Source organism: Centroberyx affinis, unplaced genomic scaffold (genome assembly GCF_046629955.1).
Source record: "Centroberyx affinis isolate AG114_WGS23_722 - 3 ecotype Tasmania unplaced genomic scaffold, CSIRO-AGI_Caff_v1 ptg003542l_1, whole genome shotgun sequence".
Taxonomy (NCBI): domain Eukaryota; kingdom Metazoa; phylum Chordata; class Actinopteri; order Beryciformes; family Berycidae; genus Centroberyx; species Centroberyx affinis.
Genome location: NW_027281482.1, coordinates 83,944 through 108,921, shown reverse-complemented (window position 1 = coordinate 108,921; position 24,978 = coordinate 83,944). Strand labels below are relative to the sequence as shown.

At 42.5% G+C, this 24,978-nt stretch overlaps 1 protein-coding gene across 1 annotated transcript; it reads right to left on the bottom strand.

The window, feature by feature from the left end:
* Positions 1–1,944: 1,944 nt before the first annotated feature.
* On the bottom strand, positions 1,945–23,878 carry LOC139661527 (NLR family CARD domain-containing protein 3-like). Its single transcript, XM_071539983.1, has 13 exons — positions 23,854–23,878; positions 23,637–23,745; positions 23,426–23,536; positions 23,220–23,330; positions 21,259–21,372; positions 20,936–21,014; positions 20,551–20,791; positions 18,339–20,142; positions 18,049–18,222; positions 12,184–12,357; positions 11,554–11,726; positions 10,402–10,449; positions 1,945–2,471 (listed from the first exon to the last, which is right to left on the bottom strand). The coding sequence occupies exons 1-13, from the start codon at positions 23,876–23,878 to the stop codon at positions 1,945–1,947; spliced, it is 3,690 nt and encodes a 1,229-aa protein (XP_071396084.1).
* Positions 23,879–24,978: the final 1,100 nt, after the last annotated feature.

The window sequence follows — 24,978 nt, the reverse complement described above, 5'->3', positions numbered from 1 at the left end:
AAGTACACAAAAATGCTACACTCAGTTACAGTAATGTATTACAATATTACAGTAACGGGTTGGCTTGGATCAACTTAGGCAATGTAAATCATAGATCACTTTTCCCTCCATTACGATGTCATGACGAACAACAGTATACAACAATATATTTATTTATTTTAAGGAAATGTAATTACATATTGAAGTCAACAAATTATGTTTGAAACTATACTTGCTTGAAAAGAAGATCAAACAATGTCCATTTAACTACTGTAGAATGGAACACAGTCAATTAATCAATTTGTAATTTACTCTTTGTTTAGATAGATAAGAAAAATGTTGATGAATTAATGTTAAATAGCCCTAGGTATATGTCAAAAGGCCCAGCGCTCTCTCTCTCTCTCTCTCTCTCTCTCTCTCTCTCTCTCTCTCTCTCTCTCTCTCTCTCTCTCGGCCACGCCCCTGGGGCTGAGAGACACCTTCTGCACTGGATTAGCTCTGATTGAGAACTACTGGCCCTACAAATTGCAGTCCACACAGACAAACAGATTGGTCGAACAAAGCCAAGCCACATGGCTGTCTCTTTCCTGAACTCCTGACTAGCGTGCGTGAAGAATGAAACGTGAGTACAGTTATCACCTCAGTTATGCAAATTCTAATATACTTTGAACCTTTACTTTAAGTTAAGATTGTTGCTGGTCGAGTTAAAGGCCATGAACCTTGTTTTATGTGGCCTCATGTTTAGTTCATGCTTCGGCATTTTGTCTATTATTGGCCTGTGGCTTGTGTAGTTTGTATGATGGCTGTTTGTCTGGACTGCAAGGGACCTTTTGCCATTGACTGTATATCTAGTCCCCCTTATACATGACTGGTAGTCTGTCAGTGGAATTATTAGTTTAATCCATTCCCTCCTATATATATTACATTAGTTTAATATCTTATCATTTATTTCCTATTGGCTGTTTATTCAACATTACCCGTACAGCCTATCTGCTTTGTCTAATGCCTGTTTCCTCTCACCCCCTTCTGCAGCACACTGCCACAACGGCTGCTCAACAGCCAGCAGTCATATCTAAATCATGTTGCTCTACCCTTATTAAAACCTGCACCCTCCTATACCCGCAACCTCAGCCTCAGTGTCTCTTCTTATACTTCCACCGGTCATCTGACTGTGACCGCCAGCCTGTGTCACATCCTCCTCACCCTAACCAGTTACACATCACCCAGGGGTCCCCTGACCTCGTTCAGTATATGTTTTGTAACCTTGCAAAGTTTATACTGTGCTAATGTATGTAGAAAATACTCTTCATTCTACTAGAGGTTAACCTGCACTACATCATTACAATATGTAAAATATGTTAAAAAAAAAACGTAGGAGGTACGTTGAAAGCAAACGAAAGCAAACGGTACTTTTAATAAAGCTTAATGAGCAGAAATAAGCACATAAAGGCTATATTACATGCTGCTTATATTAGCAGCATCTAACATCCTAATTAAACGTTTAGGAAAACGTAACTTTCTTTTTTCTCAAATGAGCTGTTTATTCTGTTTTAATGTTGCAGTGTTTTCTCTTTTAACTGTATCTTGCATGTAGTTTGATCCTTTCATGCCTGTTTCTCTCTAAGTTCTTGTTAATTGTTTTTTTTGTGGCTATTTTTCCTTAATTATGTATTTTTCCTTTTGTATCGGGTGTATTAGCAGACATTTTCCATATACATGAATATTAAAGTCACAAACGCTATGAACTGTGGGTAATTCTCTCAAGCAAAGTCTACAGAAATGCAGACTTGCTGAGAGTCTGCATAAAGGGCTTATAAAGTTTCACAGTGGGGCAGCCCTGAACCCTCGCGGACTTGTTGAGAATGCGCGTCAAAGTCCGGGAGTCTGTGAGTGTGGACATTGGGATTGGGCCTATCATTTCAGCAGCTGTCTTCGGTCAGCAGTGTGAGTGTTTCTCTCTCCCTCCTACATCTGGCACAGAGACACTGAGGAACCAAACACAAGCCTAAACTCAGGGTAGACGGGTTCAGTGAATGTGGAGTGGAATGTGTGGAGGTGGATCAGTGTGCTATAGAAGACTGTGTAGAAGGACAGAGTACCAGCAGGCCAGTCCAGAAACACTACTACTCTGTCAGAGACAGAGAAGGAGGCATGTATGGCTGTTTCTCTGTTATTGTGAAAGGCAGAGTAACTACAATTACAGCACAACAGACTCCAGGACGTGTCATTCTCTCCAAGCCTGCAGTCATCACTGTCTCCTCTCCTGATTCCTCTGTAAGTCACGCCTATATAAACATCTCCTTTACACTTTACCTTCCAGTAACAGCGACCAGTCAGACCATTTCTACAAAGAAGCTGAGAGCAGAAGTCTAATCTCTCTGGGTGATCAGGATATGGTTGCTCCTCTCCCACAAATGTCACCTTTCTGTTGTCTTCAGACAGGAAGAGGTCTCTGTTTGCTGTGTTTGGGTCCAGTGTGAGTTCACAGGCATCTGATGGAGAGAACAAGACACAATGCTTTTTATCTAATAGAACTGTTTTGTTTATTATTTGTTGATTTATTAACAGTTTGACAATTAACACTTTCATGATGATACATTGGGCCTCATGCAGCAACATTCTCTTAAATTTCTCATATTTTATCTTAATTTTCTGTTAAGAGAAAAAAATAAGAGAAGTCAACTCCAGATGCACCATACGTTCTTAACCATCCAAATCTGCTCTTACCCAGGTGTGCTGAATGATGAATCCCACTTGATCATAAATTGGAGGCGCGTGGCCGATTGTTTGTTATTAGCATAGGTAACGCTCCCTAAACACCATATAAGGGCAGGTGTTGTGCCGTGTGCAAATACTCAGGCACATGGCCAAGAATTGGAGAGATGCTTTTGGCAATCTGAAACGGCTCAGCAGCCATTCATCCGTCTCATTAGATAGATCTGTGCCATCTCTAAAAAGGCGTTCTCTGCGTAAGACCTGGATGGCCAAAGCATCTAAGAGCAGTATGTAAGCCATTCAGAAGCTGAATGCACGCAATATCATACAAGGGTTTTTATAGTCTTAATTGGGATCAATGGACCAATAATATTTCTTTAGCCCACGAATTTAATAATCCAATCATAATTACTCTAAAACATATAATAATCTAAATTTGATTATATGATATTCATGCGTTTTATGTTCCTCAAATTTAAAACTTATGTTTCCTTGCGTTGGACACTGTTTGTGGACTGTGGAAACAAGATATTTTTTTCTTTTCTTGGTAAGAGTGCTCTCGAAAACTCGTAAAAATTTCTCTTACCTAAGAGAAGAGCAAAAATAAGAAAACATTGGTGAATCCCAGAAATCAATGGGTACTAACAAAATAAGAACAAATCGTGGATACGAACAAAAATGAGAGAAAATTTGTTCGTATATCGCTTCCTGCATGAGGCCCATTGTGTCAGCCATCTGAGTAATTTATGCAGAAACAATTTATACTATAGTTAGTTGTAGAGACAAAAATCTGAGTGACAGGAGCAGGTTCAGGAGATAAGGCAATCTAAAGTTGTTGTGTGCAGTTTGGCCTATTGCCTCGGCTAATGTGGCCCTTGTATATAAGATGCCATTATCAAAGGTGGAGACTTTAGAGAGGCTGGTCAACTCATATGTCAGGAAATGGTGTGGAGTTCCACGCTGTCTTAGTACTGTAGCTTTGTATGGGACAGGGATTGTGGAACTACCTATATCTAGCCTAGCAGAGGAGTTTAAATGTGCAAAGGTAAGATTGGAGATGACATTGACAGAATCTAAGAATCCAACAGTCAGGAGTGCAGCCCCTCCTGTATTAGCAGGGCGGAAATGGAACCCAAGAAAGGCAGTCCAACAGGTGCAGTCAGAACTAAGACAGGGATATTGTAGGGCAGGGGCAACAAGGGCGGGGGGACTTAGGCCAACCTTTATGGAGCAAGGCAACTTCATCAGGGAAGGGAGAAATGGTTGTAGATAAAAAAAATGGTGGGAGAGCATAGAGAGGAAGAAACTCAGCTGGTGAGAACTATGGGGTATGGAGGTAAACTGCATTAGATTCATCATAGGTGCTACTTATGATCTGTGAACTTCTCCCCAAAATCTTAGCCAACAGGTAGGTGAGGATCCTGGCATAGCTTCACCTATATTTCAGGTTGTAAAACAAGTTTGTCTCAGGGAAGATACACCTGGAGCCATAATCAAGTGCTTAGGTGCCTAGCAGCAGCAGTTGAGAGTAAGCAGTTAGAGATAAATTCTTGCCTGATAGGAAGGGGAGTATTAAGATTAAGGGCCCTATCTTACACCTGGCGCAAAGCGCAGCGCAAGTGTCATTGCTAGTTTCCAACCGATGCAGTTGTCATTTTCACGCCCAGCACCCACGTTGTTTAAATAGCAAATGTACTTGCACCCATCTTTGCACCCATGGGCGTGTTGGTCTTAAAATGAGGTGTGGTCAGGCGCATTTGTTGGTGCATTGCTATCTTGAGGCAGCGGAAAGTGATTGTGCCATTGACCAACAAAAACCTGGTCTAAAGTCTGGCGCAGTATTTTCCTGCTATTTAAAGGGCACATTATTCAGATAGTAAGATGCGTCTCTCTCTCTCTCTCTCTCTCCACGTTACCATGCAAAATAGAAAAATAGGATCATCTAGCCTACTATGAAAATTTGCACTTTACTTTGTTCCTGACATGCATTTTGTTGCCAAATTGCCATATGCTTTCACCATTACGCAATGCCAAATGCCAAAAACTGTGTCCCTCTCACCATTACGCAGTGCCAAATGCACAACGTACATGTCCCGTTAACCATCATCACACATTGCCAATTGCTAAATACGCAACCTACAACCAAGAAAAACAACACAGTAAATATGTAAAAAGCACAGCCCAACAAAAAGTCATGAAAATAAACTGCAAAGGCATCTTACCTTCACCCGACACACAACATAGGCCTATCCGACGCACACACACATCGCCATCACGCACGAGCAGATCCGTTTCCTCAGCAGAAAAACGTTTGTTTCTCCAACTTGCCGAATCCGCCATTTAAATAGCAATGCGCCAAGGTGCAAGCGCACCTGGCTCTTAAAGGGAATGGGAGATCACACTCTGGTTGAGTTCATGTTACGCCCAAAACACACCTATGATTAATTAAGGGACTTAGTACAACCCCTTTGCGCCTTGCGCCTTACTTTGCGCCCACATTGTGCGTCGTTTAACTAGCAATTTGGATTTGGACACGCCCTAAATGCACTTGCGCCACGTGCTTTAGACCATGCGCCATGGATCGTTTAAATAGGGCCCTAAGTTTGTCAGTGAGGGAGAAAAGATCAGGAGGGAAGCCATTTTAGGCAGGCTTGTTGTAGGACACCTAGGGACGGGTTGAGGCTGGCAAATGGCAGTGGATTTAGGGAAACAGCTTGTAATCCCCAAGGAAATCGTCAGCTCAAACTTAAGGCCAGACTTGGTGTTGTGGTCAGAGTTACCGCGGATTGTGTATTTTGTGGAGCTCACAGTGCCATGGGAAGATGCACTAGATGAAGCTCATGAGAGGAAAATGCTCAAGCATTCTGATTTAGCAGCTGCATTTGGAGCAGCGAGGCTGGAAGGCAGAGGTTTGATTCTCTGCCCGAACCCGAGACCGGCCCAGGGGTTGGGGCCAGGCCGGTAGGGCCGGTAGGAATTTCCCCTCCATTCCTCAGGCCCGGGCCAGTCTCATGGTCAGATATAACATCTTTTTTTTTATAACTGGGGAGTAAGCTATTTGGTGTGATAATGTTGTTAATGTTATATGTAGGCCCTGGAGATATATATATATATATATATATATATATATATATATGTACAGGCATGTGCAAAGGCTGCTCGGGTTTGTTGAACCGACTGAAACAAGTTTCGCTTCCGTGTTGCGCTATTCATTAAGATCCCGTTCGTAATTCTGAACAGATTTTTGTCATTCAAACAACTCAGAATTAGTTTACTTATAAACAGCCAACTTACAAAGAAAATTTCAGTTTTAAACCGGGCTCGGGCTCATAAATGCAGCCAATGGGACGGGCTCAGGGTAGGGTCGGGCTTGTTTTTTTGGGCCCGATCTAAGGTCTGCTGGAAGGTAAGATTGTGTCCTTTGGAAGTAGGCTGCAGAGGATTTTTCTAGGCAGATCAACGTTAGCACTCAATGGTGAATTAGCATCCGTGGACAGAGTTTAAAGCAGGCAGTGAAGACTATGTCAGAAGCAGCCATGGGAGCTAGTGAGTGATTGTGGATGAGGAGGAAACATGCTAACTGGGGCACAAAGTAGCTTAGGTTGGGATGTAGGACACTTCTTCCCCAAATTATAAAGATTACAAGATGTCACTGAATTCATGGTGAGAAATATCCCAGAACACATGCTTCAGAGAATGTAAACACTACTACTTCTTCTGTTATTACTTCTTTGTTAACAAAGCACGCCACTGTCTAGTGTTTTGGTGGTCCATGCATACAATCACCGACACAGAACCATAAATGCTCCCACCGCCATATGCACCTATGCCGTTGCTACGGCAACAATTTGACGCTGAAGTATAATTTTCCCTTTAGCCTTTGTGTTAGCATTAGCTTGGTTGCATGAACATTAGTGAGTTAGATAGCCTCATTGGGGCACAATAACTTCAACACATAGCAAGCAGAAAGTTTAAAAGTAAACGGTAGTGCGTTGAACATAGTCTTGCTCTCAGACCCTTGATAATATATCACAGGTCTGGTAGCAACGTATCCAAATTCTGTACGGAGGGGGCATTGACCTGAAATCCGTTGACATTGAAAACCATGAATCATGGTTGAGGGCCTGGGAATAGAAATGTAGGAAGCATGCGGAAGTCTGCATTAGTTGGCATGGCTCATTTGCATCCAAAAAAAAAGAAGTTTACACCAACACCATCACAACATAAAAAGGTGGTCCGTGTATATGTAGAAATGGACCTAAATCGATCTCTAATGCGCCTTGTGCGCATCACATCATATCTGTCATTTGAAGATGCACAGTGGACCAGTAGCACCGACTCCAATTGTGAAAACAAAAGTGAAACTTAAAATTCCACAATTTGCTTCACACTTGCCTGTTAGTAACGGGATTCGTAAACAGTAACCTGATAATGTCTTCTGCTGCCCTACAAACTTTAACGGTAGGTAGACCTAACATTATTACATTGTGGTATTTTACTGGTACGCGCCGTGGGCCTGTACAGGATCTCTGCTTGTTAAACTCTCTCTCATGCTTCTTGTCTGTGACTATTCACTGCAACAATAGCAGAAATATAGGGGCATTGACTGACTAAGACCTCCCCTCAGTTCCTGTACAGGATTTCTATCCCTTGCCCCCAGAAGCTTGTGCGATGCTCTGGCTTTGTGTTGTGAGAGCTTCTGGGTTTGTCAGATTACACAGCTTTGGGAACAAATATACCGTTCGACCAGAAAACTTTTTGCACCGTAGCAAAACGGTGCAAGTTTTGAACGTGCCCCTTCTAGGTAGATAGCCCAACTGAATTAGCCTTGTGTTAGCATTAGCATGGTAGCATAACTGAACATTAGTGAGTTAGAATTTGTTTGCTAGTAGGTAATGAGTTAGATAACCTAACTGGTAGGTGAGGCCTAAGTAAGTGTTTACAAAATATTGCTTTGTGCCAGCATTAGCCTTGTAGGATTTTTGTACATTAGCATAGGCTTTTGTAAGTTGTGTGCAAACTAGTTTGTAGCCATACTTAAAGCTGAGCGGGCCCTGGCATCCAGATGAAGATGCCAGTCAAGCCAGCAGTGCCAGTCAGACTTAGCTTAGCCTAAGCAGATACAATGTGGATATGCGGACTGCTGAGTTGGCTGGGTGTCTGCTGCTCTCTGCTTGGACAAGTGTAGGGTGTAACTTTATAGTGTGTGACTTGGTAGGGGTCAGATGTAGTGTGTAACTTAATGTTCTGAATATATATAAAAATATATATTTTTGATGGTACTCATCATTTGTATGGTAGTATATATGAATTGGGCCTCTATATATGCTCACTTTGGATTAAGGGATAGTAACATCATATCCTGTGTACTGATAAATGTATACAATTCTGTATTACTATTATTTTGTAACTTTTAGTCGGTTGGTTGGTAACCCACATTCACAAAACGCTTCATGCATAATCTTAATTGTCGTAAATTAATGCTCCTCACTCATTGGTTCATAATTATAGCAGAGAAACGTCATCATGCTTGTATAATTTAGTGGAGAGAAGAAGCTGTTGAACTTGGGAAATCAACAATGCGTTTGCTCTACTCCCATTACTTTCTGACTTCCCACGTACCGTTTTTAGCAGAGGTGTGACCAAGTCAGCTTTGCTCGAGTCCCAAGTCAGTCTCAAGTCAAGTCTCAAGTCTACATGTAGATTACCAAGTCAAGTCTATGTCATTAATGTCAAGTCTCAAGTCTAAATGTAGAACAGCAAGTCAAGTCAGAACTAATCAGGAGTCCAGTCTCAATTTAATATCTTAAAGAAAACTAAATATCTAGGACTTTTCAATGCAATATGGTTTTAATAGAATAAAAACTTGGTAAGAGCATCATGAGTTTGATTTCTATAATCAGTTTCAACTTCAATAAATTCAATCATTCCATACAAATTCAGAAAACAGAATTTAAATTCAGTAGTCTGCTGGAACAAATCTCATCACTTTCAATCTAAGTCATTTACACAAACACAAGGGCCCGGCTCTACTAACATGTCGCAATTCCAGGCGCAGCGCAAAAGCAACGGGTGAAATTTGTACAGCCAGCGCATGGTATTTAGTAAAGTAGTGCACGCAAATGCGCAGAAAATTTATTATAATTGCGATTGTGCAAATATAAGGGCCAAAACAATGCGCACAATTGTCTATTTGGGGCAACATAATGATGGGCAAAAGAAGCGCAAATGTTGCAAGTGCAAGTGTTGGTGGCAGAGAAAACCCCAAAGAGCTGCAAAGAAGAGATGTTTTACCAGCGCATAAAAAGTCACTCTGCAATGACATAACAAATACAGTGAATGCAGTTGGGCACCACAAGGTGCCCAATAAAACACGCTGGTATGATATGAGGAGGTGAGCAAAAATCCTTACCATAAATAAAGCCAAAGAGGAGCCTTAACTCCCTTGGAGGAGCAGCAGGAGCCTGACTGAGACTTAGGTGCCAGTGTGGGAGGGATGGAGACCTGGTGAAGGTATGAAGCTGCACACACACCTCTCCACAGAGAGGTTATTCTGCACACGTTTTAGTTGCATTGTATTCATCAAGGCTATGCCGCTCAGATATTGGCTCTTAATAAGTGTCAGCAAATCCAGAGAAGAGCGTGCGAGCATGTGTTTTCCTTTTTGTATATTTAGGTAATAGTCTGCATATTGAGTGAGCATTCTGCTACTCTGCCAATGACACGTAAATGGTGTATTTTTAAATCAGCATACTTGTTTAAACCTGATTGGAATTATAATAGGGATGCGATCTAATGGCTACATGTTATGATGTATAGATGACTGCCACTTTGATCTTGGAGCCGGTTCCAGAGCCAGTCTCGGAGCCATGCTGTGCACAAAATGATAAGACATGCTTTTCCTAGGTCTTAATTTCTGTGCGCAATCAACAGGTGTTAACAGCCACCGCCTCTTGATTAATCACGTCCTCCGCCAATTTCCATAAAACCCTTCCTTAATTTTGCACTTCATCCTTGGAACACCCACAAATGCTTATGCAATTAGATCAAACCACAAAAAAAGCGCACCCATGATTTCAGGCGCAAAATGCGCTGTGCGCTGTCTTAGTAAATCCGAGAACAAGGTTTTAGCACCCGCAATGTGATTTGCACTGGTGCAAACCTTTAGTAGAGCCGGGCCAAGATCTTTTGTCAAGAGTTTAGAAACCTTTTCAAGTCATCAAATTACAAGTCAAAGTCAAGTCCCAAGTCAGCAGAATCCAAGTCAAGTCAATGCTCAAGTCTTCTCTTCATGCATCAAGTCAAGTCTCAAGCAATTAAAACTGTGACTCGAGTCCAAGTCATGTGACTCGAGTCACCGGGTGCCCAGCGAACAGGTTTTTCGTCAGGATCGGGAGGATCAGTGCGACCCGTGAGCGCGGTGAAAAGAACAGCGGTGAGAGAGGAGATGGGACATGCTGGAATGGAGATCAGTATGGATGTATGGACTATTACAGCGGAGTTTTTACCGTTGTCTTAAATTTGACCGGCACAGAATCGGATATATGAGACTGATCTGCCGGTCACCGGTCATGGCCGATCAGCTGAAAACCGGCCGATTCCGGTCACCAGCCGATCAATCGGTGCATCTCTAAAAAGCAGCTTAGAACTGCAGAACACATGTGTGTGCTGCTTTGTTTTCATTAATAAAACTAAATACATACTTACACTTCCTCAGACCTGGTTTCAACATCTGCACTCCACCATGGTCCACACTGGGGGGATAAACAAAGTCAGACCAGCACATTCTCTTTGATGATGGAAGCATGGGCAATAAATAATCTTCTCTATGAATGATTTTTCCAGACGACATCACTCATATCCACCATTAAACATTAAACTGGCGCTTGCTGCCGATTCTGGTCTGACCTCGATTCTGGTGCTTCTCGACCTTAGTGCGGCGTTCGACACTGTCGACCATGATGTACTTTTGCATCATCTAGAGGATTATGTTTGCATCAGTGGTTCTGCTCTTTCATGGTTCAGATCATATCTATCTAACAGATTTCATTTTGTTCTCCACAACAACAGCACTTCAGATTATGTTAAGGTCAATTATGGTGTACCACAGGGTTCCATCCTTGGCCCAATTCTATTTTCCATTTACATGCTGCCTCTCAGCAATAGAATCCATAAATATGGAATAGGTTTTCATTCCTACGCAGATGATACTCAACTCTCCATTGAACCTAAAAATCAATTACAAATACAAAACTTAGACATGCTTATCTGCAGTCAAAGGCTGAATGACATCAAATGTCCTTCTCTTGAATGCTAATAAGACAGAGATGATAATTTTTGGTCCAAAAAAGGTCCAAATGGTTTAAAAGTACCACAGAGTCCCTTCATTAAGAATCTTGGTGTTATGCGTGATCCTGACCTTTCATTTGAAATGCATATTAACAGCATTACAAAAACTGCCTTTTATCTTTGTTTACCTTTGTTTTGTTGCAGAGGGTCCAGCAGTTAGAGTCCTGTCTTCCATGTTACCACTATCTGCCATATTGATTAGCTTCACGCTGTTCAATCTAAGCAACTAGTCTGCATTCAAACTGCTTCTGTTGTGTTCCGGGTTTGGTTTGACTTTCGGCCGTTAGTCAGTACTTTCGAGCCAGTTCGTACCCCCGGACACAGAGAATGAACAGACTGAAAGCAACACATAGACTAAATTTTCTCTGCGGTGGTCTCATTTTTATATTGACAAACATTTATGGTATCAAAATTAATTGGAGGATGATATAATCATATACAAATTCTACACATAGGAGCTTTAAACAATATTCCTCAGCTTCTCAGTCTGACTGAGAAAATGCCTGCAAACGAGAGTGTCCAGTCTCCAGTGTGGATCCTCCAGTCCAGCAGAGAGCAGCTTCACTCCTGAGTCTCTTGGATGATTGTAGCTCAGGTCCAGCTCTCTCAGATGGGAGGGGTTGGAGCTCAGAGCTGAGGCCAGAGAAGCACAGCCTTCCTCTGTGAGCAGACAGCCTGATAGCCTGCACACACACACGCACACATATAACAAGGTATGCTACAGGTACATGTTAGATTTCCTTAGGACACTACTCTGAAATTTATTTGATAATGCAGTCTAATGCTAGTGAAAACTGTGACCATCACAAATACAAATAGTTAATAATGTGATCTGCTTTGGGTTTTCATTTGGTCCAGTTTGAGAGTTCTCAGCTGAATTTGTGGCTGAATCTTATAAGTCCTTTCTGGTATTTTATGTCTCAACAACAGAGACAGCAAGGAGATGAAATAATTAAACCTAATCAGGGAAAACAGTTCACAGGGCCGTGAAAGTAGTGCTAAATGTTGGTATCACAACTGGTTTGAGAATCACGTGAGCAGAAACATCCTACACAGGTTAGGTATTTATTCACTGACATTAACTTGCATGTAAAGCAGGATTTAACTGGTCGTGTGTTGAACAGGTTGATGAATCCTGACCTGAGAGTTTCCAGTTTAGAGTGTGGACTCCCCAGTCCAGCAGAGAGCAGCTTCACTCCTGAAACCCACAGGTCGTTGTTACTCAGGTCCAGCTCTCTCAGACTAGAGGACTGGAAGCTGAGAACTGAGGCCAAAGCTTCACAGCTTCTCTCTGACAGCTGACAGCTGCTCAGCCTTAATGGACATGAAAAGATATGAAAATGTTATTCTCTTTTATGTTTTTTTTCCTTTTTCTTTTTTTTTTTTTTTAGCACAAAAGAGTAATTCAAACTAAATATCTATAATGTATACCAACATCATAAAGAGCATGTGCAAGGAAGACCAAAGAAACCCCAAAGGGCTTGTGGAGTGTCTCCCTTAATAACAATCATACACAATTACAATATAGTGTAATGAAACCCAAAGAAGAGTTAAAAGGAACAAAACAATATAGACAAATCAATAGGTAAAGTAGTACTGTTAAATAAATAGGGGGAAAAGTAGAAGATAAGTAAAAGAATATTAAAAGAACCAAAAAGAAAAGGAAAAGAAGAGTTAAGGAATAAAGACAGAAAGCAGAAAAAAAGAGAGAAAAAAAGAAAAGATTAATTAAAATGAAGTAAATAATTATACCAAAAAAGAGACAGCAGTATGATCATCTCAATAAGCATGATGATTGTGTTGATGACTTTGGCTCCTCTAAAATGAAGACTAAACTGGGACATGGATGTTCAAGTAAGGGGCAACAAAAGTTGTCTCTTACATTTTGTATTGTAACTATGATTTTCCTCACTTCTTCTGAAGAAACTATTGAACGTAGAGGGAAGCTGATGATAAATTGCTTTGAAGACAAACTGCTGTGAGGAGGAAGTTTACTTGAAAGAGTATAGATCATTTCTTAAAGAGAGGTTGCGAGTGAGCTAAGTAAGTTGCATGTGAAATGATTTGAACTAGGGCTGATCAATTTTGAAAAAATCTCTAATTGCGATTATTTTGACTGATATTGCAATTGCGATATGATTTGCGATATTAGAGGGAATGATAATTTTTACATCATTATTCTCATTTTCATTGAAAAACGTATTAAAATGATTATTTTGTGATTTTTGCGGGGATCTGTACCAAACAAAGATGTTTTCTTAAGTCTGTAGAATATGATGTGTAGGCCAGGACATCTCTGCAGCATGACAATATTTAATTTAAAATGGTATTTTGACACACATTTCGCCGATTTGAAAATTGCAGTAGGCCATATTGCAATTTTGATAACATTTCGATTAATTGTTCAGCCCTAATTTGAATGCAACATTTTTGAAGGAGATAGATACTATTCAGCTTGGTAGGATGGGTGCTAGCCCAAATGACGTTGCAATATTTAATGTAAGGATAAATCAAGAGTAGTACAACATCTGAGTAGCAATTTTGGATTAAATTTCTTTAAATTTCTTTCCTGTTAAATCTGCACTAAGCGATTTTCCAACCACTAGAGGGTGACAGAAACCGCAATACATTTGTAAATAAAGCACAGCAAAGCTACTGGACTATGAAAGCCCGGAAGGACAAACCGTGCATAAAGTCTAATAGCTAAGCTAAACGTACCTACAGAGAAGTGTCGCTGGTTACCAGTCTCGCTTTGACAGATTTTTCTCCCACTGAAGGTTACATGTCCCACAATGACAAGTGAAGAGGTAGGTAGCATATTTACTAGTTTAACAAGTTGCTTCATCAATTCCGCCATCATGAGAATTTTTTTCAGGAATGGGAGGGCAAGAGGGCCGCTTTTAAACAGCGATTGCCTGATATCAGGCAGAAGTGTCAACTCGTTCCACTCCATTTCCATCTTCAGTCTGACATTGCCTCCACTCTAACCGATTTCCGTGGGGGAGGGGGATTTTGATTTTGACAACAGCGTTAGTCCCGCCCGTGGCGCTGATTGGCTAATCGTTATTCCCCCCCGGCGCTCATTGGACCGATCATTTTTCAACCGAGAAACAGCTGTTTCATGTCATGATGCCAGACCAGAATCAGTCAACTTGGTGGAGTGGGCGGATTCAAAGGTCTGGATCCAGGCAAAAACAGTGAGGGAGGAGACGAGCTAGTTTTAAAAAATGAAAAAGTACTGAATGGGTGTGTGGATATCGGTTTATATAAGTATGTCTCAAGGAAAATCTCCACATAGCACACGTTAGTGTTGGGCCACGCCATAAGGTGAAACAAAAGAAAACTAATTAAAACAATAGGGCCAGCATCTGCGGCCTAACAAGAAAACCAAAAGCCTAAACTCTAGCCCACCCGCTGGGCTTGATCTCAGACAAGGAAAAGCAGCGCCAAAAATTCCAACTGGCCCTGAAGTTCACACCTAGGTGTGAACTGGCAGGAATTCAAACTCCGGTCTCTCATTGGACGAGACTCGGGCGAGCCCCGGGATCCCCCATGACGTCACGGAGGATATAAATTCCAGGAGCTACCTTTCCGCATCGCTCCCCTTCTTGCGACTCCGTTGCTATACAAGGTGGTACATTTTAACGTTCGAACTGTTCTTTTGTTTAAGCCGAGGCACAGTCTTCAACTCGCTGGACGAGCCCAGACTGTTTAGTGTTCGCCATAACACTATTTGGATCCAGAAGGATTAGATTAGCTGTTTGTGTATCCGGCAATCTAACTCCTTGCGCGCATCTGTATGAGTAACCAGTGCGCGCAGCCGACCTGCAGAAGTGGACTGGAAGAGACTACAGCTGAGGACACTCCTTCCCTCCAAGATAACGTAAGGATACGTTAGTCTACCAAGTCGACTCCTGGCTGAAATCCTTCGCTGCCTACGAGGAAAGCCATCTGACCGTTGCTCCGTGCGAGGAGAAATAACGGTCCCGCCGCGCCGACCCGCCTGGAGAACCCCACCGGCTCAACCCGACGAAAACACACACCAAATCACTCGAGAGTGATTTCCCCAAGTAAGAGGCTTTGGTTCTGGGCAGAGACTAGTATAGGTGTGTTATTTAAGCTTTACTGATCAGAAGCTACTGTTGTGCGTATTGGGAAGCGCATTGGACCACCGTGTCCATATTATGCTGTGAAACCTATCATTAAGCTTGCTGCTTGATTTGATTGTAATGTTTTGAAGCTGAATGTGTGTCATTGCATGTCGCAGGACGTGCAATTGTGTTTATCGCCACGTTGAGAGCCAATATACTGCATTTTACTAGCTCAAAGACCAGTAACCCGGTGTACTACTTCCCAGTTGTACCCCGAGTTTCTGGGCGGTAAAAGGCTGTTATTGGTGCTTTAGACGGCGAGTGCTCCCCTCTATTCATTAAATCATGGATGCAACAGAACTTTCTCAAACTCAACTGCAACAAATCTGAAGTCCTCATCATTGGCCCACACTCCCTCACCCGCTCCGCCCACACCTTCTCGCTCAACATCGACGGCTCCATTGTCACCCCCTCCACCCAGGTCCGCAACCTCGGAATCATCCTTGACCCCACCCTCTCCTTCCTACCTCACGTCAACTAGGTCACAAAAACTGCCTTCTTCCACCTCAGGAACATTGCCCGCCTCCGGCCCTCCCTGTCCTTTGCCGCTGCCGAAACACTTATCCATGCCCTCATAACTTCCAGACTCGACTACTGCAATAGCATCCTCTACGGCTTATCCAAAAAAATCCTCAATAAACTACAATACGTCCAGAACTCTGCTGCCCGCCTGCTTACCTCCACCCACCGCCGAGATCACATCACCCCTGTCCTTCACAACCTCCACTGGCTCCCGGTTAAATACAGGATTGACTTTAAAATACTACTCATCACCTACAAAGCCATAAACAACCTGGCCCCTCCCTACCTCTCCGACCTCGTCCCCCGACACACCCCCACCCGATGCCTCAGGTCTGCGGCCACAACCACCCTAAAGACCACCAGGACCAAGCTCCGGACCTGGGGTGACAGGGCCTTTTCAGTTGCCGCACCCTCCCTCTGGAACGCCCTCCCCAACCACATCCGTCAGGCTAACACCCTACCATCCTTCAAACAGGCCCTCAAAACCCACCTCTTCAAGCTCGCTTTCACCTGCTAACCTCCTTCCCTCTCTCTCCCGTCCGTCCACCTCATGATTCCTCTAGTTTTAACCACCTACTTTTATTCTTGTTTTTACTATTTTCTTATTTTTAAATGCACTTATTAAATGATTTTACCCTGTTTGTGAAGCGTCTTTGAGTACTTAGAAAAGCGCTATACAAGACTAATGTATTATTATTATTATTATTATTCTCTCTCTCTCTCTCTCTCTTTTACTAACACACACACCTGAGGAGTAGAGGGTGTTGGTTTTAGCTGCCTAATTCCAACCCCATCTTGATTCTAAAACTCCTCTTTGTTCAAACTGTGCGGTCACGGCCGCCATCTTGAACTCTCGCGAGACGTCCCACCCACGTGGTCACGTCCGCCATCTTGCTCTCTCTCTTCTTCCTTTTACACACACACACATACAACTCCCTACATGCCATTATACTGTTTATGTCTTTTATGCTTGCTAGTTTAGATCCATAGTTGTAGTTGTGTAATAGTGATTGATTAACTGAAGTGTTATTGATTATTAATTGATATTACTAAAGTAAATAAACACTGTTATACATTGAAAGAGAAGTTGTCTGTGATTTCTTATGCATATGTGTTGTGGTAACTGCTGGTTGTGAGGGCCTGTGTACGAATTCACCCTTCACTGTTCACTCATAAATGTACAGTGGTACTCAAACACTGTCATTTGGGGGTGAACAGCCATTTTGAGACTGAATTAAAGGTATGGTTATTGGTCCCTGATTCCAGGGTGGTGCCCTGTAATATTGACTCCCGTCAGTAATTTTATGAATAATTAATAATTCCATAATTATTAATTATTAATTGCTAATAACCAAACCTGCCCCTATCAAAGCCCAACATTAGTTTCAGGATTGGTTATAAGGTCTGAAATTGGTTATTGCAGGTTTAATGTCATGATTGTGTTTTGTTGGGCACTGCTTTCATATTACTGTTATTGAACTTTATTTATGTCACCCTTATTTAAAAGCAGAGTTTACAGTGTGTTTTGCATGGTGCTGTAGGTCACTGAGCTGAATGTAGCACTAACAATGCCAGGGATGCTGGTTGGACTCCCTCTGTGGTCACCCAACAGTATATGCACACATGGTACTGTAAGGTGATTAAGATAAATAATCTACCAAAATGGCATATGCTATGCTATGATATACTTTACAGAAAGCCATAAAAAAGGAATAGCAAATATATAAAGCAAATATATAAATTAGGAAACTAGGAAATTGGGAAAAATGGTGGTTTAACAATAATTACATCAAATCAAAACATAGAAAGGGTAAAGAGAAAAACATTACACAAAAGTAAGTCAATAAATGTGTGTTTTTTTCCAATTGTTTTAAAAGATGATAGTGAATTTGCTAGCTTAAACCCCTCTGGAAAGCATTCCATAGAGTAGGGGCCCTGATGACAAAAGTGAAATCACCTTTAGTGTTGAGTCTAGACTGAGGGACAGTCAGGCTCATAGGGAACAAAGAGCTCTGCAGTGTCACTTAGGGCAAAAACTAGCCATGCTTTAAATGTGCTCAGTGAAATTTAATATTAATTAATATTTAATATTAATTCTAACTGGTAACCAGTGGGGGGATGCTAAACTTGAGGATATATGATCTCCTCTTAGAAATAGTTAAAATCCTAGCTGGTCAAATTCCAAGATTTTCTTTTGAATAAAATAATAAAAATGCATAATAGCTCTGAAATCCTGATATATACATACTTGCAGGGTTACCCTCAGGAATCCTGACCTGAGAAATATGGACCTTAGTTTGGAGAAATGTGTGAAATAAAAAAAGGATCTTACTTGAGAGTTTCCAGTCTACAGTGTGGACTCCCCAGTCCAGCAGAGAGCAGCTTCACTCCTGAATCCTGTAGGTCGTTGTTACTCAGGTCCAGCTCTCTCAGACTGGAGGACTGGGAGCTGAGAACTGAGGCCAGAGCTTTACAGCTTATCTCTGACAGCTGACAGCCACTCAGCCTGAAGAAAAATTAGTGATGAACACAAACAATAACGTTGAAAATATATATTTTTTTCTCTTCTGTAGAAAAAAATCACATTATATATTTAATATATCCAGTCATATATGAACCTACAAAGATCTATTGGAGGCTTTGACCACAGGCAGCAGCCTCAGAAGAGCCTCCTCTGAAGCAGAGTATTTCTTCAGGTCAAACACGTCCAGCTCTTCTTCTGATGACAGTAACATGAAGGCCAGAGCCGACCACTGAGCAGGGGAGAGTCTGGCTCTGGAGAGACTTCCTGATCTCAGGTACTGTTGGATCTCCTCCACTAGAGAGCGGTCATTCAGCTCATTCAGACAGTGGAACAGATTGATGCTTCTCTTTGGAGAGGGATTCTCCCTGATCTTCTCCTGGATGTACTGCACTGTTTTCTGATTGTTCTGTGAGCTACTTCCTGTCAGGTTCAGCAGGTCTTGTAGGACGGTCTGATTGGTCTGCAGTGAAAGGCCCAGGAGGAAGCGAAGGAATAGGTCCAGGTGTCCATTTGGACTCTGTAAGGCCTTGTCCACAGCACTCTGGTAGAAGCGTGTTAGTTTAGATTTGTCACTTAATAGTGTAGACCACCAGGTTGGTGACTGTGGCTCTGACAGTGGATTGACATCTGTGTTGATGAATGTCAGAAATACATAAACAGCAGCCAGAAACTCCTGAATGCTCAGATGAACAAAGCAGAAGACCTTGTCCTGGTACAGCCCACACTCCTCTTTAAAGATCTGTGTGACCACTCCTGAGTACACTGAGGCTGCTCTGATATCAATGCCACACTCTGTCAGGTCGGCTTCATAGAAGATCAGGTTGCCTTTCTCCAGCTGCTCAAAAGCCAGTTTTCCCAGAGACAGGATCATCTTCCTAGTCTCTGTAGTCCAGAATGGATGTGTCTCAGCTCTCCCATGATACTTGACATTCCCCTGGATGGACTGAACCACCAGGAAGTGGATGTACATCTCAGTCAGGGTCTTGGGCAGGTCTCCTCTCTCATCTGTCCTCAACAGATGCTCCAGAACTGTAGCAGTGATCCAGCAGAAGACTGGGATGTGGCACATGATGTGGAGGCTTCGTGAAGTCTTGATGTGAGAGATTATTCTTCTGGCCAGCTCCTGATCACTGAATCTCTTCCTGAAGTACTCCTCCTTCTGTGGGTCAGTGAAGCCTCTCACCTCTGTCACCACGTCAACGCACTCAGGAGGGATCTGATTGGCTGCTGCAGGTCGTGTGGTTATCCAGAGGCGAGCGGAGGGAAGCAGTTTCCCCTTGATGAGGTTTGTCAGCAGCACATCCACTGAGGTAGACTCTGTAACATCAGTCAGGATCTCGTTGTTCTGGAAGTCTAGAGGAAGTCGACACTCATCCAGACCGTCAAAGATGAACACAACCTGGAACTTGTCAAACCTGCAGATTCCTGTTTCTTTGGTCTCAATAAAGAAGTGATGAAGAAGTTCCACCAAGCTGTACTTTTTCCCTTTCAGCAGATTCAGCTCTCGGAAAGTGAATGGAAATGTGAACTGTATATCCTGGTTGGCTTTGTCTTCAGCCCAGTCCAGAGTGAACTTCTGTGTTAAGACTGTTTTCCCAATGCCAGCCACTCCCTTTGTCATCAATGTTCTGGTTGGTTTATCTCTTCCAGGTAAGGGTTTAAAGATGTCTTCACATTTGATTGTTGTTTCTGGTCTCACTGGTTGCCTGGATGCTGTTTCAATCTGTCTGACCTCATGTTCATCGTTGACCTCTCCACTCCCTCCCTCTGTGATGTAGAGCGCTGTGTAGATCTGATTCAGAAGTGTTGGGTTTCCGGCTTTAGCAATCCCCTCAAACACACACTGAAACTTCTCCTTCAGATTAGATTTGAGGTTATGTTGGCACACTGCATCAAGAGTTTCTGAATGAACAAACAACAAATAACATCAATAAATGGCTGTTACATTAAATGTGAGAAATGCGAATATTTCCTGGTAAATGTGTCCATTTCACAACAACATGGTGTCTATTTAGCTTATTACTGGTGGGTGGAAAAAACGTTTGACTGTGTGTGCAGCTAAATGTGAAAGGCTTTGGGTGTTGTTTTTTTAATGTAAACCACTGTGTTCAGTATTTTACACAAACATTAACAAATTAATAATTTAACCAGATTATCCATGAGAATTATGCTCATTTACCTTCCAATCTGGAATTGAAGAGATCTTGTTTTAGAAATGTCTGTACTTACAGCAGACGTTAGAAATGCAAACATTTCCATTTTCCACCAGCTCCCCTTTCTATCATGTTAAACCTGTTAAAAGCCTCTTACTGCTCTGCAGAGAGTCAGCCAGCTCCTCCTGCTTCATTCTCCTCAGGAAGTACAGTGTCATTTTCAGAAAAGCCTCTCTGCTGCTCCTCCTCTGCTCTTCCTCCTCAGGACCGTCCATCACCTCCTCATCCTCCTCCTGCTCCTCCTGCCTCTCTAAGCAGTCTGGGTAATCTGGACTCAGAACGCTCTTAAACCCTTTCAGCTCGTTCTTCACAAAGGCAACAATGTTCTCCTCAAGCAGCTGGAACAGAGTAATATATGAATTGGCCACAAAATCAAATTAATCTTGCAGAGATTGAAAGCCCACTGATAGCATGGAGATATTATGGCCAGAATGGTTGTTTTTCAGTTTGTAGCTGAAGTAAAAGGTGATGTTGTTACACACCATAAATATGGAGTCCAGATCTGTTTGATGCTCCTGGGCAGACTGACCACTGGGAACCCCTGACCTCTCCTGGTGGCCTCTGGAGAAAACGTTATGTGTTAGGTCATATGTCTCACACACGCATACACAGGTTGTTAAAGGTGTTGTGTTCTGTCATGAGGAACCCTGGATGGGAACACAAGATGAACTCCACTGTAATTGCTGCCCTGATTATTGAATATGGTGTTTTGAAAGAGGAAGGACCAGACCAGTTCTATAGCTGATGACTGTGAATCTGATTACAGCAAACTCATCTGTTTTTATCATCACTTTTATTAAATTGCCTTTGCTCAATTGAGTGGTGTCCATCTTTGAAGTCAATAAGGTCCAACATAGGCTGGTCACTCTTCATGGACACACAGCTGGGTTCAGGGGAGTCTGGTCTATCCTGCTGGATCCTGATAGAAACATAAACATTGAACAAAAAGTTCTGAGATTTGTGTTTGGTAGATTATTTCTCTGTTGTAACAATGCTTCTTGGCAATACATTTTATACAGTTGGAAAGCCTGTTTATTTCCCTTTTAAATGGTGCCTCATTTGTAAGGAACATGCATTTGTGGGATGAGCAGCACAGCTGAGTATGTGGGTTGCGCTCATGTAAAATTTGCCAAATCTTCTCTGCCAATGCCAAACAGCTTATTCTGCTGTTGCTATTGACTCTTGTTTGGTGTTGTTTGGTGGATTGGATGATTGAAGTCTATCAGTAACAAGGAAGAAACAAGACATATTGACAATTTTACAATTTATTCATTTAACAAACAGTCAGGAGCCTCAGTAGCGTGTGGAAGAACCATACACAGCCACAACAGCCTGGCACCTCCTCCTCATGCTGGTCACCAGCCTGGTCACACACTGCTGTGGGATGGCATTCCACTCCTCAACCGGGATTTGTCGCAAGTCAGCCGACGTGGTTGTGTCGGTCACTCTAGCACGAACAGCACGCCCAAGCCGATCCCATAAGTGTTCAATTGGGTTGAGGTCAGGACTGTTGGCAGGCCATTCCATTCTCTCTACTCCCAAATTCTGGAGGTAGTCTCTGATAAACCCCGCTCTGTGGGGGCGAGCGTTGTCATCTTGGAGGATGGAGTTCGGTCCCAGACTGTGGAGATATGGGATCGCCACCGGTTGCGGAATCTCATCTCGATATCTCTCTGCATTGAGATTGCCTCCGATGATGACAAGCCTCATTTTTCCAGTGATGGAGATGCCGCCCCACACCATCACACCGCCTCCACCAAAAGGTGTTACTGTGTCGGTGCAGCAATCAGCATAGCGTTCTCCCCGTCTTCTCCACACTTTGACCCTACGATCCAACTTCCGTAGGCAGAATCTGGACTCATCGCTGAACATAGCGTTCCTCCACATGTTCAGGTTCCAGTGCAGGTGTTGCCGACACCAGCGCAAACGGGCCTGACGGTGAAGGGCAGTCATGGCAGGCCTCCTGGCAGCCCCATGAGCCCGGAGATTGGCTGCAGTCTGTTCCGGATTGTCTGGGCCGAGAGCCGTGTGCCATATCGTCCTGCAAACCTTGACTGCAAATCTGTAGAAGACAGCCTACGGTTCCTAAGTGCTGAAAGGGTGAGGAACCGGTCTTCTTGGGGTGTCGTCTTCTTGGGACGCCCACTTCGCGGTCTGTCTCTGACATCCCCCGTTTCATGGAACTTGGCCTTCAGTTTGGAGATGGTACTATGGCTCACTCCAAATAATGCCGCAACTTGCTTTTGTGGAACACCAGCTTGAAGTCGCCCTATCACACAGGCCTTATCGAGATCAGACAAACGTGGCATGCCGATTCTTGGAGCAGACACCAATTGACCACTGTAGCAGGGCCCATGCTCACAGGTGCTGCCAATCAGGTGCCAATCAGGTACCTGATTGTCAGCACCTGGGGGTACCGGAAGCTCAAAACAAGAGTCAATAGCAACAGCAGAATAAGCTGTTTGGCATTGGCAGAGAAGATTTGACAAATTTTTCATGAGCGCAACCCACATACTCAGCTGTGCTGCTCATCCCACAAATGCATGTTCCTTACAAATGAGGCACCATTTAAAAGGGAAATAAACAGGCTTTCCAACGGTATAAAATGTATTGCCAAGAAGCATTGTTACAACAGAGAAATAATCTACCAAACACAAATTTCCAAACTTTTTGTTCGATGTTTATTATGTAGTATCACGTCCTTATGAAGAAGACAATTTCAGTTTTTTTTATTAATCCTAACATACAGAGAAAATAATGACTTACTTATTTTCAGAAGGATGTTTATCTTTAAATGTTATAGGTGGCTCCATAGACCGGTCACTCTTCATGGACACACAGCTGGGTTCAGGGGAGTCTGGTCTCTCCTGCTGGATCCTGATAGAAACATGAACACAGTGAAGATATCTGTGTTCTTGTATGAAATCTTACTTACTTGGTAATGATAACATGCTAAGACCATAATGACTAACATATTTTCAGAAGGATGTTTATCTTTAAAATGTATAGGTTTGTCCATAGAGTCATCGCTCTTCATGGACACACAGCTGGGTACAGGGGAGTCTGGTCTCTCCTGCTGGATCCTGAGAGAAACATATTATGAACATAGTGAAGGTATCTGTGTCCTTATGAAGAAGGCAATTTCACTTATAATCCTAACATACAGATAAAATAATGACTTACTTTTTTTCAGAAGGATGTTTATCTTTAAATGTTAGAGGCGGCTCCATAGACCAGTCACTCTTCATGGACACACAGCTGGGTACAGGAGAGTCTGGTCTCTCCTGCTGGACTGGGCTTCAACACAACAGAGACAGAGCTTTTACTCTGAATAATGATGCTGAAATGATTTCACTGCTGAGCTCTGAGATGGAGAACAGTCACGAGATCCTCATCTTACCTCTTAGCTTTGGTCTGGCTGTCATGTTCCCCAGACACAGTGGTTTTAGAGGTAGAGACCGCCTCCTCTCTCTCCTCAGACAGACTAGAGCGTACACCTTTACACAAACACACTGGGCTGATGATCCATGACAACAAGGTTTCCATGGCAGGATTTATTATTTCAAGGGCTGTGATTCTGTACCATGTCACATATACAGAGTGTACCTAATACTCAGACCACCTGCCCTTTACATAAAATACATTGATCAGGTTCATCTAGAATGATTTTTAAGTCTTTGGGACAATTGAGACATATGGACTATGCAAAAGAAGGTTGAGTGAGTCAGCATTTTAGTATTGGCAATACTAAAATTAGGCAACATTTTATAGGCTTCCCCAGTGGAGCGTTCAGACTTGGGTGTTAGCCAGTATTATAGACACTTGGGGTGATTATTTGTATTCATCTATGCAGAATACGTACTTTATACAGCAATTTCATAAAGTTTCCACGTGTCTGTCATGCATATTTCAATAATCCGAACATTTCAGTCTCACAGATGATGTAACAAAGCTACATTCCCGATGTATATATTGCTCCACTTCAGTTCACTTCACTTGCTAAGGAGAGATGCTCCAGACATTCAGGTAGTATGGAGAGCGACAACACTGCGGGGGACAGGAGGAACCACTGACTTACAGTATATCTTGGACATGAGTTTAGATCACTGAACCTACGAAAGAGGATTAGGGCCACATTCTGAGTTTAAAGTCAGAATTCTGAGTTTAATGTCAGAATTCTGAGTTTAAAGTCAGAATTCTGAGTTTAAAGTCAGAATTCTGAGAATAAAGTCAGAACTCAAATAAATTATAAATACATTTTTCACATGTGGCCCTAATCCTCTTCCGTACTGAACTGACGAATAACAAATCTACAACTTTATTTAGTCATTAATAATGGTTAATGAGGGGGAAATGCCTAACATTTGCTCCGTTGAAAATAACGGTTAAACCGCTTGATAACACTTGTTGTCTATATTAATTCTAGCCTAGTTGTAGGCTAGGCCTTACTAGGCTAGATGACTGGTATAGGGTATAGGAGGCAAACTAACATTAATCCTTACAGCCTACTTTATACTCGATAACG